The following is a 17,360-nucleotide window of genomic DNA, read 5'->3' as shown; positions in this document are numbered from 1 at the left end:
AAAGCTGCTCCATGGCGTGGACAAGGTGCTCTCCCCTGGGCCTCAGCTTCCCTCTGCCCTGCTCACGTCTCACTCTGTGCCTTTGGCAAAGGTGCAGTAAGGTGCAGTCCTTGCGGATGGGACTCAGCTTCCCATGGGAAGCAGCTCCCCATCACACCACGGCCCCACAGCCAGGTGCTTTTCCAAGCCTGGAAGTGATGCTCTGCCTCCCCTGGGGTGTTTGACCTCATCCAGTATCCCGGTTTTAGAGTGATGGATCAGAGGGAAACGCTGACAAAGGCATCTCCTGGGGGCTGTGCCCTTCCCCTGCTGCCACATCCCTGTGCAAAGCATCACAACCTCACCCTCGGGAAAACCCCTTTCCATCCCTATGGGCATCGCGAGTGGTCCAGGGCAGCCCCAAGCCCCAGGCATGGCCGTGCCCCCCCCCCGCTGCGCTGGAGCAGCCTGGGCATTGGGGCAGATTCTCAGAGGAGCTGTGTTTTAATGTAGCAATTTGATTCAATTTTCCACTCTATAAAATTACCCATCACTGCTCGTTGCTTCCTAACAGACACCTTCACTCTTAATTTAACAATCCCATCGAATTCTGCCAGGGAAATTGGAAAAATTTATCACCTGTGAAATTTTATTTTTCCTTGGTTGTATCTGTTTTTGTAAAACTTCATTAACGACGATGACTTGCTGAGGAAATTATCTCTTCATCTCCCCCCCTCCTCCCCTTCTTCCCTTCTCCATCCTTTTCCCTCTGTTTTCACTCAGGACACAAGGGAGGCAGCTGGGCCCGGAGGAGATCCCAGCTTGGATGAGGATGCTCCTTGCTCTTATTGGGGGGGTGAAGGAGCAGAGAGGATGAGCTCAGGGCTCATGATCTCTCCTACCTGCCCCTGTGCCCTGCGACTGGTTTCTCACCGCCTGCACCCTCAACATCAATGTGCCACCACCATTGACATCCAAGCTGCAGGAACTGGGGTCTGTGGGGGATAAGGAGCTTGCCCCTTCATGGTAACCCCCAGAATGGGTTGGGTTGAAAGGACCTTAAAGCTCATCCAGCTCCAACACAACGGGCAGGGACACCTTCTGCTAGAGCAGCTTGCTCCAAGCCCCTGTGTCCAACCTGGCCCTGAACACTGCCAGGGATGGGGCATCACTGGTCTGTGCACGAGAACAGGGACCGAGGGTGAACCTGGCTGCCAGGGTCGGCATCCTCACACTCTGCATCCTGAAGGGAGGGCAATGGTGGGATCTGTCCTTAAATCAACACTGTGCCAGCTCCCAGCAGATGTTACAGCTGCTGCAATCAGTGCTGGTGGCCTCAAGGCAGTGAGGAGCTGGACACAGCTGCCAAAGCAGGCAGGGGATGCTGAACACCCTCAGCCTGACCAACCATCACCAACCATCATGTGGAGGCTCCATCCGAGCCCAGGGGACCACTGTGGGTGCACCCAAGGGCAGAGCAAGCTGCTGCCCAAAGAGCTGAGGATGTGAACAGGGGAAGGGGAGCTCGGGAAGCAAAGGTGAGAGATGGAGAGAGGCTGAACACAGCCACCAAAGGACTCTGCTTTCAGGGACGGAGAGGCACAACCGCACATGGGTTTGAATAAGGCTCAGGTGAGCTGCTGGCCAAGCCCTGGGGCACATCACACCGTGGGTTCTGCTATAACAAGAGCTATTGCAGAGGGTGTCACCCTTTGAGGATTGCTCCTGGCTCCTTTAACCGGGAGCTGCTGCCCTGCTACCTCCAGACCTTGTGCGCTGCTCGTGAACAAGCACTGGTCTTTAATGCAGTTATTTCATCATCTCCTGGAAGGCCAGTAATTGCGTTACAGCCCTGACTGTGTGCCCAGCAGGGAGCATTTTCATCATCTCCAGCCTGATTTTCCAGGTAACACAGCCCAGAGATTCCACTCGCACCAAACTTAATATCAGGGGAGCTGAGGGGAGCCTCTAAAAGCTGCCTCACCTCAATTGGTCACCCCTCCAGCTCAGCACAACACAAAGGGTTTGCTCTTGTGGTCCCTCAGCCAGGCCAGACAAAGAAATGGGGTCAAATCTCTCAGATATGGGTCCATTAAACTCATTCCCATCGATGTGTTGTGTAGCCAAGGGCATTTGAAGGGGCGAGGCTAGGGGATGGCTCAGGATTTGGCTGCTTACCTGGCAAAACCTCATAGATGTCATCCTCTTCCATCTCAACATTTGGCCCATCTTGATTCAGAGTAGTATTATGGGATACCGTGGTCACAGACCCGGAACTGTCCACGTCGTTGTAGAGCTCTTCTTCATCCTCTTCATCACACGGGATAGTGAAGGAGCTCAGGTCTGGCGGGAGAGACCACGCAACCCTGGCCTCTAAAACCAGCCAGAAGCTCTCGAGGTGAGGCCAGATGTGGGCTCCAAACAAGCGGCTCCACCTCTGTGTAACCACTGACCCCAAGCAGCAAAGCCCCAGGACCTCTCCTTGGCTAAGAGGGGATGCAGAGCCCCAGCAAGGGCCGAGCCCAACACATTGCTGCAGGGAGCAGCCCAAGCTGGGGGGGAAGATGCTGCCAGGGCCACCAAACTCACCCTTCAGGAGGAACTGGATCTGGTCCACCCATTCTTCAGCCTCTGCTGGGCTTGGGGCTGTGAACTGGAAGAGGTTCACCCGTTATTGTGCTGGTTCTTGGGTGTAGGGAGAGGGAGGAATGGAATTGGGGATGGAGATCCTGGCTCTGCCATTCTCTCCCCCGTGACTTTAGGAAAGCCATTTCCCTTCTTATCTCCCTCTTCCAAAAAGGGAACCAGAAGCGGAACAAAGCCAGACTATCCCAGAGGAAAGCTGTCAAGCCTAATTCATTAAACCGAGTCAGATGAAAACCACAATCCCCACTGAATACACTACACTGACTCTGAACTAAGACATCACAAGCTCAGGAAGCTTCTCCTGCAGACGTCGTGCATTGGGCTGGGATTTTCATTGCAGCAGGTTTTAGGTTCCCCCAGGATGCTCAACGTATCAAGGTTTAAATTTAACCTGGCTCTGAGGGGCTTATTTAAAACTGAGCTTCCCAAACCCAATCCTCTATGGCTTCTACACCATGTTCTTGCTCAAACCCTGTGCTCCACGAGTGCAAACAGAGCCCACGACCACTCTTGTGCCAAGGGAAGGCCCATGCTGAGATCACCCATCAAGAAGCAGCATCGGCACCTCCTGCTTGGTTTGTTGGAGCTTCCCAACCCACCCTGAGCCTGCAGGTCCAGCCTGCACCTCTGCCCCCCAACCTGGACCATGTGCTTTGGTGCCTGGTGGTCAACCAGCACACGAGAGCCATTTGGGCCCCTAGTTCCTACCTCGTAGGTGCGTTTGCCAGAGCAGGTTAACTCAAAACAGCATCTTTTCCGAGAGTCCTTGCGGAGCTGGGGAGCCAGGCGGGCACCGTAGTGCTCGATGGAGAAGGTGCCTTTAGGTTGCTTGCCTGGAAGAAGAGAAATGGGTTAAATCCGAAGTCAGCATCTCCTCATCCAGCTGGCAGATTTGAGTGCTGCAGATGTCCACACAGGGAAACTGAGGGACACCACGCGCCAATGGGGAATGGCTGGGAAAAACCCCTTCAGTCTCAGCATGTCCCTGGAAATCCAAAGGGAATATCATAGAATCTTCATAAAGACACAGGAGAGAGGATGCTCTTTTAAACCTCAAGAGAAAGGGTGCCGGGGTCAGGAGCCTGCAGGAGATGAGCTGGTTGGGATGAAGCAGAGACCGCGGTGGACTTGGCCAAATGGGATCCCAATGGCTGTTGTGCTGGTGAGGCATGGACAGGCCTTGGGAAGAAATGGGAAGTGCCCTGTGGTGCTGCTGTGAGGCAGGGCAGAGGGAAGGAGCTTCCCTGCAGCCATCCGAGGCGCTGTTATTTACTCCAGCTCATTATTCCCTGCTGTATCCGGGTGAGGAAGCAGGAGTCAGGCAGTTGCTGTGAACCTGTTTCATCTGCACATCCTTAAAGACTTCCAGGGACCCTCCATAAGGATTCCAGCTCACTCATGATGGGTTTCCTTTCCTGTGTTGTCATTTGGGGAGGAGATGACAACTGCTTGTCCCCCCTCAAAGGACCAACCCTGGCTTCAACACCTACATCTACTCTAAGGATGTTCCTGCACGTACCAGGGTGAGAGGAGCTGGGAAGCTCGTTTGGAAGTGAAAAGTGCTTGAGATCCCCAAAGGATGTGGACAAAGAACAAAGACCCAGCTTCATCCTCACATCCCACTGGAGTTCAATCCTGTCCCAGTCACCGCCTGGTCACTGTCGACCACGTGCGTTGCTTTGTGAGCTGTTCTCAGGGTGTGTTTCTGGATGGGTGGGCCAGGGGAACGCCATCTATCTCATCATGCCAAACTCTGTTGGAGATATTAGCTGCCTGTTTATATGGACCTGATGGAGCATGACTGCAAAATATTTATGTACACTGACACATGGGTTATATACAGCCACTGAGGGGGTTGAAGCCCAGCTGACGGCTAATGGAAAACGTGGAGCATCATTTGATTCACGCACAGCTCTGTTCCTGTGTCTCTCTTCTCTTGTTCCACACCTATAAAGGCGTTTCGGGGGCGGGGGGGGTAAGCAAGCTGAGATCTGCCTTTGTAGGACCTGCAGTTATTGACAGGGAATTACAACCTTCCCTCTTGTCTGATGATAACCTGGCCTTTGGCAAGGGCTCTGCCCTGCTGTTTTCCAGCCCTGTCCATGCCTTCATCCATCACCTACAGCCTGGGGACCAGAAGCAGAGACCTCACCACTTACTTTTCTCATTGGCGTAGTAGTAAAAGGTGCTTCTGCTGAGGACACACCAGCGCTTCTGCCACTCGGACCCAAAAAAGCTGTGCTCTGGAGAGACAAGGTCAGAACAGAGTGAAAAGGATCGGTCCTGTTCCCGTTCCAGGGGAATATTGAGGGCAAAAAAGACTCTATTTTTCCCCCCGATAAAACCCTGCAGATTTCTGGCATAGAATTGAGGCAAGCAAATATACATATGAATGGGCTGAGCTGGGCTGAACTGAACTGGGTTGGGTTGAACTGAACTGGGCTGAACTGAACTGCATTGAACTGAACTGGGCTGAACTGAACTGCATTGAACTGAACTGGGCTGCTGTGACCCTTAGCCCTGCTAACTGGGAGGGAGCACAGCTTTGGGTTAAACCTCCCCAGCTGAGATTTAAGCACGTGTCTTTTACTCTATAATTGGAGCAAGCTGAAACGTGCACAGGACCAGTTCCACGGCTCAGCAGACGGCCATGAGGCAAAAAGGGGCTGTTCTTGCCTCACCCCTGCTGTCATACAGCACATAAATCAAGATAAAATCAGAGGGATGAGGAAATAATTTGTAGCTTTCACAAGAGGCAGTGAAATCAAGATAAAGCCGAGGCTGACTCACAGCCCTTATCTCCACCTGCTAATGTGTGCGATGCTCCCAACCCCCTTGTCTTCACCCGGGCTTTATCCTCATTAGGTGCTGCTCGTTAGAAGGACACATCTTGCCTTAGAGGACTGGGCTGCTGCTTAATTCAATCTGGGGGGGTTTAATCTCTGTGCAGTTGGATGAGCTGCAAAAGAGCACAAGTAAAGGCTGTGCCCTCCCTGTGTGCATGAGGCCTAAGGAAAGCCTGAAAGATTCTGCATGTGCCTATGGAAAAGACGTCTTTCCCTGTTAGTTTTCCATCTGAAAGCTTGAATTGTTGGGAATTGTGAGGTGACGTCCCCAAACCTTATCCTATGGCACTTGTCGAGCCTCACCTCGGGACTTCTTCTCCAGATAGCCTTGCTTCAAAATGTTCCCTGTATCTTGGATGAACCTGGGTGTCATCTCCTCCAGTCCTACACAGAGAAAAGCAAAGCAAAGCCTTGGGATTTGCCCAAAGAAGCTGTGGCTGCCCCATCCCTGGCAGTGCTCAAGGCCAGGTTGGACACAGGGGCTTGGAGCAAGCTGCTCCAGTGGAAGGTGTCCCTGCCCGTGGCAGGGGCTGGAACTGGAAGAGCTTTCAGGTCCCTTCCAACCCAAACCATCCTGGGATTTCCCATTCCCCCAACCCATCAGCACGATGTTTTCATTGAGAACAAACAAGGACACCCAAAAGGACCCAAATTCCCTCTCTGGGTCCAGCCTGGCAGGATCAGAAGAGTTTTCCCAATGGGGGAAGATGCAGAATTACATCCTGAGGAGCTCTTGCACCACCTTCACACGCACCCTCAGAGAGGGGACCCCGCACATCCCCTGTGCTGCCACCTCCTTGGCACCCCATAGCAGAGATGCGCTCAGGCTTTGCTCTAAGTGATGCTGAGCATCCGACTTGCAAACAAGGCCCATTTCTCCTCAGCTCCCAGCCCTGACCCTCTTTTGCTAATGCAAATCTAAATGTTGTTTGATGGGACATTGATAATTATGAAAATGGGCCGGTGGTGCCGGCTGCCCAGGGAGACCCGGCGAGTCTGAATATGCCATTAATGTGCCCAACGCCAGCTCCCCGATCCCGCTGGCAGGAGCATAAACAATGCTTGAGTGAAACTTTGATGCCGACGTTAAGAAGCCAGAGCCCAGCGGGGGAATGGAGGCAGCCCCGGCGAGATCCCATCAGCGCTCGCGCTCCGATTGAATTACCCAGGGGGGAAGGCAGGAGCTGCGAGGGCTGCTTTGCTTATTTGATTTCATTGACTTTCAGTACATTATCAGCATGGGGCTTCCCTCGGCCCCCGCTCCCCCGTGCAGACCGGCTGTGCAAGTAGCCAGCGTGCGGGATGCTGCTGCTGCCGCTCGAGCCGAGGCAGGGATGCTCCTGGCCAGCCGGGTCCTCCTTGGGATGTGCTTTCTGCTCCTGTCTCATTGACAAGGGAGATCTGGGGAGCACAAGGACCTTTCAGACACCACAAAGAGCACAGATGTGATGGGAGCCCACAACAACCTCTGCTATTCCCGATCCTTCTCTCTGTGCCCATCATTTCTTGGTGCTTGCCTGCCCGCAGGCAGGACTCTTGGGATTCCCTACTGCATTCCCAGATGTGCTTTGCACCACTGGAGATCAATTTTCCACATAAGCAGATCCCACGTTTCAGCTTATTTGTGGCTCTGGGTCCCAGGATGTGCTGGGTTAGCAGCATTCTGGTGTCTCTGTGGCACCCGAAACATCATCAGGAGCCCAAATCTCTCCTGCTCTGTGCCTCAGCTTCCCATCAGGAATATCACAATGGAAGGAAACTCCCTTCTTCTTAAACACTCTGTGGTTGCTCAGACAAACTAAATACAATTAAGGAAGGGTTGTGAGGGCTGATTTGATTGCAGAGGGCTCTGGAAATGTGAAGTCTTACAGCCTGTGACAAGAAGATGGCAGTAACCTGTGTGCTGCACACAGCGCGGCTAATGCAGAGCTGAGATTAAATCTGTGCGAGGTGGGTGAGTGCAGGGGACGTGGTGCTCTGCCTGGCTGCAGGCAGGGCTGGGGCTGGTGGGGTGCCCATGTCCTTCCCTATGTCCCCTATAACAATCCAGATGGCTTTTGCTAGCAGCAAATAGCTCAATATATGTGCAAAGGCAGTCCCCATTGGGGGGGGCATTTCTTAATGGACACCCAGGAGATCCACAGAGGATAGATGGGAGCCAGCCCACAAAGCTCTTTGGTTTCTAAGCCCCAGGCCCACACAGCTGGCAGGGAAACCACAGCTCACCACATCTTCCAGGAGCCCAAGTGATGGAAAAGCCAGGCTGTTGCCTGGTCATCTGTTCCGACCACTAACGGCCATTCACCATTCATGAAAACAGGGAAAGAAAAGGCCTTACATTCATCTGAGAGAGGCACATCTGTGCTGTCCCAGACACACGGCCCATCTCTGGTCACTCGCAGGGCTGTGGCTGTGTTTGGATATGGTCTCAGTGCTCCCTTCCACCCTGGAATCTCCTCCTGTGTGCCAGGTACTCCATGGCTGAGCCCAGTGAGCCCCAGTCACCTCCCAGAGCCAGCAGCATCTCCTGCAGAGGAGCTGCACACTGAAGGCACTGGAAATTGCTCTATGCCATCACCCTGGAGACCACTTCTCTGCACAGGATAGACCCACACTCACAGAAGCAGGAGCAGACACCAGCTCTTTCCCCTCTTTATTGTGCCTCAATGCGATTCACATTCCCCAGGTGCTGCTGAAGGATGCTCTCATCACTCCTGCATCAGGCTGAACCCAGGTCACCAACCGAGCCTCTGCCTTTGCTGATCACTGCAGCCTGTCTTTGCCATGTCCTCAAGGACCTTTGGATTTGAGCTCTTGCCCTTCTGGTCTCTGAGTCATGCACGCCAGCTGCACCGAATGTCACAGGAGCTGCAGCCAAACATGCCCGGGGCCGCATCGGTGCCCACACTGCCACATCAGCGCTGTTCAAAGGGATGGAGCGCGGAGGCACGATGCTTACAGCTCATTCCCCATCCTCCAGCTTATTCACCAGGCTCAAACGTGCCAAGAGCAGATTCTGCTCCCGGGGCCTTCACAGGGAACACCCAAACCCATTTCAAACCAGAGCACAATCGGCTGTAATTTCCCAAAGCCCTCCGTGGTGCCTGCGCTCTTTTTCCATTGAAGCTAATGAGCAGAAAGACAATCAGAAGGAGACAAACAAGCTCCTGCTGCCTTCAAAGCGAGATGGGCTCGGGAAGTGCTGAAAGCCTTTGGAATTCCCACCCGCCACCCAGGTCTGCCATGGCAAATGGGTCCAGGACATGGGTGCCAAGTGGCATTTGTGGATCTATTCGATCCCATGTAAAACCAAGGACCTGGCTGCAAGCCATGCTCCGTTTGGTCTCTGATGAGGGAATAATGCTTCCTGTATTTAAACCAGTACCTTTTTCTAAGATCAAGAGGGTCTTGCAAGCATCTCTGCTTTCTCACATCATGCTCTGTGCGGGGTACAGATACCTCTTCCTGGGTACCCTTAATCAAAGTTACCAGCCAAATCTACCGACGGTCCAGTTCCCATAGGAGGATGGCAGTGAGCTTGGCTCCTTGGTTCCATGCTCTGGATGATGGAGGGTGGATGCATCAGGCACACCTTGAAGGGACCTTTCCAGAGCCATGCAGATGCTGCAGCCCAGCAAAGCAGCCAGCAACAGGCATAGGTTACTCATAGAACCATGGAATGGTTTGGGTTGGAAGGGACCTGAAAGCTCATCCAGTTCCAACCCCTGCCACGGGCAGGGACACCTCCCACTGGAGCAGCTTGCTCCAAGCCCCTGTGTCCAACCTGGCCTTGAACACTGCCAGGGATGGGGCAGCCACAGGCAAATGTCCCAACCAGAGACCAAGAGGAGAAAGGCCATGGTGGGAAGGGAGCCACCATCCACCACTGTGGTCCCCCGGTCCCTGCCTCCTCATCCCCCATCTCCAAGTGGCAGCTCCTCAGTGGCTCCCAGGCCCTCAGTGCCCCTTGGACACATTTGCCTCTGTGCCTTGGGAGCACTGCTGAACCTTTCAGTGCCTTGGAAGTGGCTGGGGATCATTTATAAAGATGGGAACAAAACGAGCAACTGCTTCAAAGAGAATGGGGAACCAAACAATTGTCATCATGGATCACATGGAATAGATCTTGTGCCAGGCTGATTTTATTGCATTTTTTGAGCAGGAAAATAAGAGAGTAGATGAAGGAAAGGCAAGGCACGGCAGGGAAGATTTATTCAAGCTTCAGACTGACTTCTCAGTAGAGGCCAGTAAGCAAAATCCAGAGTGCAGGCATCCACCCCAAGGTAACCTCCTGGACTGAAAGCTGGTCAGCAAGCTGGAGGCAGTTAAAAATCAATGGCCACAAATCCTGGAGAGCGAATTACCAACCGAAATATCCCCATGTCCTGCTTTGGGATCAGTTATCCTCAGGCTCAGGAGCCTTCAGATGCTCCAAGGCATCTCCAGCCAAAGAGCCCATCCCAAAACTGCCGCTAAAGCCACAGTGTCCTTTGGGACGGGTGGGGAGTTGCTAAATGCTCTCTTGTAGCAGCCAGCACAGACCAGTATTGAAGGTAGGAACCAAGATTAACTGGTCCCAGGGAAGGGCGAGGGCTCTTGACAAGTGCTGACAGTCAGGAGCAAACACAAAATCCATGGAAGTCGCTCAAGGAAGCCACAATTCTCACCTGCGGTTGGATGGGGCTGAATTAACTCTGTTGCCCCTAAATCCTTGTTGGACCACAGCTAATGACTGGACACAAACAGGGAGGGGAAGGTACAGATGGACCTTTGTTAGGAGCCGGGTTAGTGTTGGATTTACTGTTGTTTTCTCAGAGGAGTCCATGACTGTGGGGTTTATGATTGATAAGCAAACAAGAGAAGAGGCAGTCAATGGCCAACGGTTGGGCTGGGATTTAGCCTGAGAGGGTGGAAAAAAGCCTCCAACTTTGCTTGGTGCTTTATTTTCTCATTCTGTCTGGAAAATTCAACAGCGAGTTTGAAGCTGAACCAACTTTGCCAAAGGGAAATGAAAGAGAGAGAAAAGAAAAGGAGAATTGCAAGAGGAGGCAGAGCCCTTGGCCCAAAAGTTTCCTTCCAAATGGCTAAGTCTGTAATTGCAAAATAAAACCCACTAAATCTCAATATCTATTTGCACAGCTCATTAGCCAAGGGCTCGCACTCAGCAAAGTGGGAGGGAGCAAAGAAAAACCCTTCAGCACCAAGTGGATTTGGGGAGTTGCTATGGAAACCAAGCCCCTCGCAGCCGCATCCCAAACCCCCCTGCTCGGATGGGTCTGTCCCCACTGCAGCCTTCCCAAGGAGGCAGTATTTTAGAGCCCTCTAAAAGAAACAATAACGTATGAAACACATAAATCTATAATCTGTGTAACTCCCTCCCCTGTTCTTCCTCTCCCCCAAACATAACATTATGTCAGCCATTCGACCTGCTGCGCTACCGGGCCAACATGATTTACAGCGCGAGAAGGGAAAACCTAAATCATGGCGTAATGAAAACATTAAAGTTAATGCATCACAAGTGAGGAATTTATTACCATTAACTCCAATAAACAGTTATAAACCACCCGTCCTTTCCTGTCCACGCGCAGGGACGCGGGCGCGGGGACTTCATCACGCTTCAACTTTCTTTTCTTCTTCACTAGACCGTTCATGTGTGCTCCAAGCGGCCACCATTTATTGTTAATGGGACTGGCTCATTTTCCGGGCCCTGGTGAAGCTTTGAAGGCCTCATCCATTTCCTTCCACGGCCGGCTTGGCACAGACAGATGGAAGAGGCAAGTTCATGAGACGCACAGCTCCACGGGCTTATTTAAACGCTGCTGAAAGAGATGCTTTGACAAAAGCCAACCCTATCCCGGCCCTTTGCGCCGTTCCTCAAAGAGGCTGATGGATAAGTAATAACATATGGGCACGCTGGGCGGTTACACCGGACACCAGCATCCCTCAGGGGGCTCTTGGCCAAATATTTGCTTCTCGCTGATGTTCCACCACCTTGGAAACCTAAGCCTGACATGTGAAGCCTTATCAACCCCCCCGGCACAGCGGAGGATGGCGGGGCTGGCTGGTCCCTGCATGGGACCGTCTCTCCCCCATCCTCTTTGGTCCTGTAGCTGGTTTCAGGAGAGGTTCCGGAGGGGATTTTGGGGATGGGAGCCGTGGGGATGCAATAAGAGCCAACATCATCCAGTTATGAGCTATTGCTTCAGTCCTGAGGTGTTCGGATGAAAATACCTCTGGCTTCAACAGGAGCTGCAGATCTGAACCATTAGGTGTGCTGATGGGTTCGTTATTGCCAGGCTGCCAACAAGGACCTGAACAAAGACGTCCTGCTCCAACAGTGCACAAACACATCCTGCTCCCCCATGTGCCAGCACCTCAGCATCCTCATAGGGAACAACTTCTTCCCGAGAGCTCATCTCAATCTCCCCTCTGGCAGCTTAAAGCCATTCCCCTTGGCCTGTCCCTACAGGCCCTTGTCCAAAGCCCCTCTCCATGTTTCCTGCAGCCCCTTTAGGCACTGGAGCTGCTTTAAGGTCTCCCCTTCAGGAGCCTTCTCTTCTCCAGGCTGACCCAGCCCACAGCATCTTCTCATCATTCATGCCAGGAACAAGTGATGAGGATGAAGGCAACGAGAGAAACAACCAGAGATGGCAACACCACAAAGGGACCCCAGGAGCAAACAAACTCTCAGAGCCCAGAGCAGCATCTCAGGCCACTGGGATTGTGGTTGGGCTGTGAGGGGAATATCGGCTTTGAGAGGCCAAACCACATCATGTTTCAGCATCATGACACTATCCCCCAGAGCTGCTCGACCTGAGCCCCTTAATGCAGCCACAAACCAGTGCAAGAGAATTCCCAATGGGAAGATGTGATCTGAATCTCCAGGGTCTCGGCGAGGCTGCGGGAAGACCAGGCACCTGTTGGCTAAAGCCCATCGTACAGCTTTATTCCTATCAAAATGCTGTACCACAGAATCATCAGCCTTGACACAAATGATTCCTATAGATCACTGCGGAAAATCGAGAGGATTTAAGGAGAGAGGAGGGTTAGGAAAAAGTAAAACAAACGACGTGCCATTTTTCAAGCGGAAACAATGGCAATATGAAGATATATGGGTGTCAGCCATTCTGTAGGAGGCAGGAGGCTGTGCTCTTTTACCTCTTCCAGTGTCACTCTCATGACCTCTACCATTTGCAATGCTTTGATTCCACCTTGCCCAAGGGATCTCTGAGCGCCGGGGAAGAGATGAGGAATGCCCGTGCCTGACCTCACCTCCACATTGTCTAACGGCTGGCGGCATAAATCAGTTCTCTCCCTCCGCAGACCCGAGTGTCAAGAACCCATGTGAGAAGGCTGCAAATATGAAATTATTTCCCTGAGGGTTTTCATTGTTACTCGGTTTCTCTCCTGTAACTGTAGAGCCGTGTTTCACACGAAGAACAACCTTCCCTTGAGGCCCCCATTTGTGTGTGGAGTGACCAGGAGGAGGTGGGGAGGAGGGATGCTGGCAGCCAGCATCCACCTGGGAGGGGAGCAGGAGACGCACAACGGTACCCACAGCCCAAACGTGCTGTGCTCGTCCTTCCTGGCCTCGTGCACACCAAAACTGGGGCAAGACCAGTGAAGGGGTATAAAGAAGAGGTCAGGGAGGTGGCACATGTAAGGGGTAAGACAGACAGGAGCCGTCCCATTGCTGGTGGCAAGGTGAGGGAGCAAACCCCAGGGAAGGGATGAAACCAGCCAAGGGGTCTCTGTGTACCATAGCCTGGTACTGCCTGGGATAAAAGGATCCCAAAGCTCACGGAGGGTGCTGGAATCTGCCACCATCCCCAGGGCTGGGATGCATTTGCATATGACAGAAGCAGAGCCAACACAGGGGCACAGTGAGCTGCTCCCCCCACCCTGGCCTTCCCCTATGGGGTTTTTCTGTTTCTCTAACCCTGACACTAACATGCTGCCACATTCTCCCAGTTATGGAATACCGGCTCAGGCAGAGCCATTTCGCTGCGTTCTCTTGGATTTGGAGTATTCAGTGCCCAACGTGGGCATCCTACAGATACCATCCCTATAAGAAACCCCTTCTCTGGCCAATCCCTCCATCCTAAATACTGGAAATGGCAGAGAGAGGTTTCAAGAGAGGCCTGGGGTAAGGACAGTGCAGGCAACAGGCTCTGGAGGCAGCAGCAGGGATGATGCTGGTACAGGTTTGGGTCTGCACCCCAGCACCAGAACAGCTTCAGCTCCCTCCTGAGCTCTGCCTGATCTTGCCCTGCAGGAACAGGGCAGCAGAAGCTGAGCTGAGAGCCCCATTGTCTGGTTTGAGTCTGGCTTTCACACCCACAGCAAGCTGAGATGCTAAGGAGAAGTCTTGAGGCACCAAATCAGCTTATTTTAGGTGTATTTAACCAGCAGTTCTCTAGAAAGCAGGCAGCCCACCTTGACCTGGCGATGCTGAGAGCATCATTAGCTGCTATTTGCACAGTCTGCCCAAGCCTAAACTCTCCCCGAAGTGCCAAATGGGATCATTATTCCATCCTTCAAACCCAGCATCACTCTTTAAAACCCAGTTCTGCAGGTAATTAGAATTAACTGCTCTGTGCAGTGTGGCCACTGGTTTGTCTCATCTCAAAAGCCAGCCGAGGCACCTTGGTGGTCGCTTCCTTGGCACAAGGTCTCCAGCATCTTCGCCATGGCATTGGACCACACCAGTGATGTCCCATGGGCCCAGACCCCCCCGCTGGTTGCTAATGGGAATAACGGCTGTGAGTCAGGATTGCATCCCATTAAACCAAAAGCAACCCAAATTCCTCAGCTCCCTGGCGGGGTTTCAAGGTCCAGGTTTGATGCTGGAAGTCCCTGTCTTATCAGCGTGACTCCTGCCGTGATAAGCAAGGTCCTTGGCAGGGCTGGAGGCAGTGAGTGGGAGGAAGCCGCTCTTCCCGGATGGATTCAGCTCTCCCATTTCAAACCAGCAGCCTGGTTCTCCCACTTCCCTTTCATCTGAGCTCAAGCCTCTTTCTTTCCCTTGCTGCCTACTTCTGAGTAATTGTTAGGAAAGTAAAATCAACAGGTCGTAAAATGATAAAAGCAGGTTCTATGGTAAATCCTCCCCTTGGGCTCACTTCTCCTCTCGCCTTACACTGATAAAATGCCCCTGCCTTCCCTGGAGCCCTCTTGATTTACATCGCATACCTTGGATTAGGAAAGTAACGTTGATTCCCTGATATCAACACAACATGAATCTAGACACACCCAGCCTGCCTCTGCTGGTCCAATAAATCAGGAGCAGAGCCAGGAATAGCTTATATACGAGTAATAGAGCTTCAGCTACACCATACTGAGACGGCAAGAGCAATCCAGCCTCCTTAATGTAGATAGTTATATCCAAATAAAGGTGCTTTATGTCGGTATAAATTATTCTCTTCCCATTTAGGGATGCCTTTGCACAAAATGAATGTGCGAGAGCAACTGCCAATCTGGATACAGATAGATGTTTAGAATCAAGACCAAACCCACCAGCAAACCCTCACTGAAGCACAAGCTGGAATTTGATGGACCCGATGCTGTGGGGTCCCCCCAGCCTCTCGGGACATGGTGCTGTCCCAATTCCATCTCCCTTCCATGCCAATCCAGTGGGAACCTGCAGAAAGCAGGATTGTGGGTTCCCCCCCTCCAAACCTGTTGCCTTTTCTCCTGCATCACCCCCAACCTGAGCAGCTCAGGACCCCCTTTGCAAGGAGGCACCAAGTGCTTTGCAACCCAGAGAAGATAGGGATGCCTTTGGGAGCCACCACCAGACAGGAAAGAGGATCTCCAGAGCTGCCAAATGCAGTTCAGGCCATGCTTAACCTCAGGATTATCTCTGCACACATTTGGCTCAGCCAAGGCAATCAGTACTGACAGGAGCCCTTGTACCAGGCTTTTGTTCGGTCCTAAGTGCCTTACACTGGTTTTTAGTAACCCACAGCCACAATTAAACACATGTGTAGATGAGGAGTGGGACCAGGAACAGGGGCATGATGCAGGACACAAGGTAGTTAGAGTGGGACCTGATGTGACCACATTCCCTCTGTAGCATCCCAGGACCTGGGGCTGGGACCGCCAGGTCTGAGGAATCCATCCCTAAGGAATTGCTTTTGGACCAAATGCTCTGGCTTTTTGTCTGAGGGTTTGGGGGTTTTTATGAGATGCACGCCCTGCAAAATGGGAAAAGCTTGAGACATTTCCAAGTGCCTCCTTGTGCCAGCCTTTGGGAGCAGGGCTGTATTCCCACCCCTAAGCCAGCAGCCCAGCCCGGCATCCGTCTGCAGACCTCTTGGTTAATCCTCTTGGCTCTCTTCTGCAACCGAGGGGAGAAAGAGGCACCTTCTCCCCATTGAGTACAAAGAGAGCCTGGGGTGTGTAGCCAGAGGCAGGTGATGGGAATAATTCCTGCCCTTAAATCCCTGTTGGCCATTCCCAAGACCAAACTTCACTGCTCCTGGCACAACTCTGTGAGGAGATGGAGCAAGGGCGCGGGGAGCGGCTGGAGCTCATTACGGGATCCTGCTTTGTGCTGGTCTGGGACAAAGATGTTTCCTTTTAAATGCTGGATCTCCAGCAGGCAGGAGCCCAAGTGATGAAAGGAGCTTTCTGGGTGGTGTGGTCCCAGCAGAGCTGCGGGAACCAGAGCCCTGGGTGGCTTCATTTAACTCCAAGTGATGACTTAAATCACGGAGTGAGACGCTGTGATTGAACTCACCCACTCGGATGCTGTTTGGCTTTTGTCCTTTTGCTTCACTTTCTTCAGGAAAGCTGGGAACCACTCAAAGATGTTGATAAAGTTCAGTTTCAGGGTAAATGGAACATTTCTCTTGGCTGAGTAGCAGCGCACACCGTGTCTATGCAAAAGTATTTTGCTCAGTCTGGAGCTTAACAAACATTGATTTGGGTACTTAAATGGTGGATTACATTCTGAGATGGTGAAAGATGCTGGGTTTAGGAAGCGATTATTAACTTCTAGTCAGAGCTCATGGTAAACGCTCTCCGGTCTGAGAGGGAAGAGCAAATGGAAAGATACAAAAAGCAACGTTCTGAATTTTATTGGGAAAATAAATTCACTTTTAACTTGATGGATATATGGCGGGAGGAGGGGGAAATGCAAATCCTATCAGATTTAAAGCTGATTTATTTAAGCAAGGAAGTCTTATCAGTAGCGATGGGATGGGGTTTAAGGTTCCTTGTTAGCACATCCTTCCGGTTGACAGATCTCATCCTCCCTCTGAGCTGCTGCAATATAGGGAATGAGAGAAAAGATTCCCCCTGAGCTTCAGTGTTAGGTCTGCTTTAGGACCTTTCAGAGCTCCTGGCACTAATGGGGCTCTCCAGTGCCTTGCTTCAGACTTGGGCAAGCAACGAGCTTCAGGGGGTTTACTTTTGAGCCTTGATAATTGTTTTGAAGCTTCATTTTTGAAGGAAATAGCTTTGAAGGTTTAAAACTCCACCGGGCAGAGCCGCTGGGTGAGCCAGAGACCCCCAAACCGCACAATGGGGTGCAAAGATGGAGCATCACCTCCCTTCACCCGCCCCAAGCGGAGGAGCAAAGAGACGGGCTTGTCGCAGCGAGCATAACCCAGGAATTCACACCTCATTTTTCCCAACCCAGCACCGTTATTCCAGCAAGTTCCACATCCCGAATGCTGTGCTCTACCCCCCCCCCTTTTGCACTGCCTGATCCCCAACTCCTTCCGGGCTCTGGCACCCCGAGGCGAGGCTGACACGAGGGAATCTGGTGTCTGTGAGTCCCCCCAGGCACGGAGCCGTGCGGGAAGCATCCCCATGAGCCTTGGCTGGCTCCGGGAGAGGAAGAGCGGCTCTGCCTGTGCTGCCATGGGAGGAGGATGCTCAAGG

At 52.4% G+C, this 17,360-nt stretch overlaps 1 protein-coding gene across 1 annotated transcript in view; it reads right to left on the bottom strand.

Moving 5' to 3' along the window:
• The window catches only part of SKAP1 (src kinase associated phosphoprotein 1), a 138,161-nt gene that overhangs the window by 17,081 nt on the left and 103,720 nt on the right, over positions 1–17,360 (bottom strand). Inside the window, exons 5-9 of the mRNA XM_080633345.1 lie at positions 5,775–5,855; positions 4,785–4,868; positions 3,334–3,458; positions 2,569–2,632; positions 2,158–2,322 (exon numbers count right to left, since the gene is read on the bottom strand). Of these exons, the coding sequence (XP_080489471.1) occupies positions 2,158–2,322; positions 2,569–2,632; positions 3,334–3,458; positions 4,785–4,868; positions 5,775–5,855 (519 nt within the window). The remainder of the gene's footprint in view (positions 1–2,157; positions 2,323–2,568; positions 2,633–3,333; positions 3,459–4,784; positions 4,869–5,774; positions 5,856–17,360) is intronic.

The sequence above is a fragment of the Psittacula echo genome (assembly GCF_963264785.1).
Source record: "Psittacula echo genome assembly, chromosome: 23".
Classification (NCBI taxonomy): domain Eukaryota; kingdom Metazoa; phylum Chordata; class Aves; order Psittaciformes; family Psittacidae; genus Psittacula; species Psittacula echo.
This window is presented reverse-complemented; position numbering and strand designations above follow the sequence as displayed.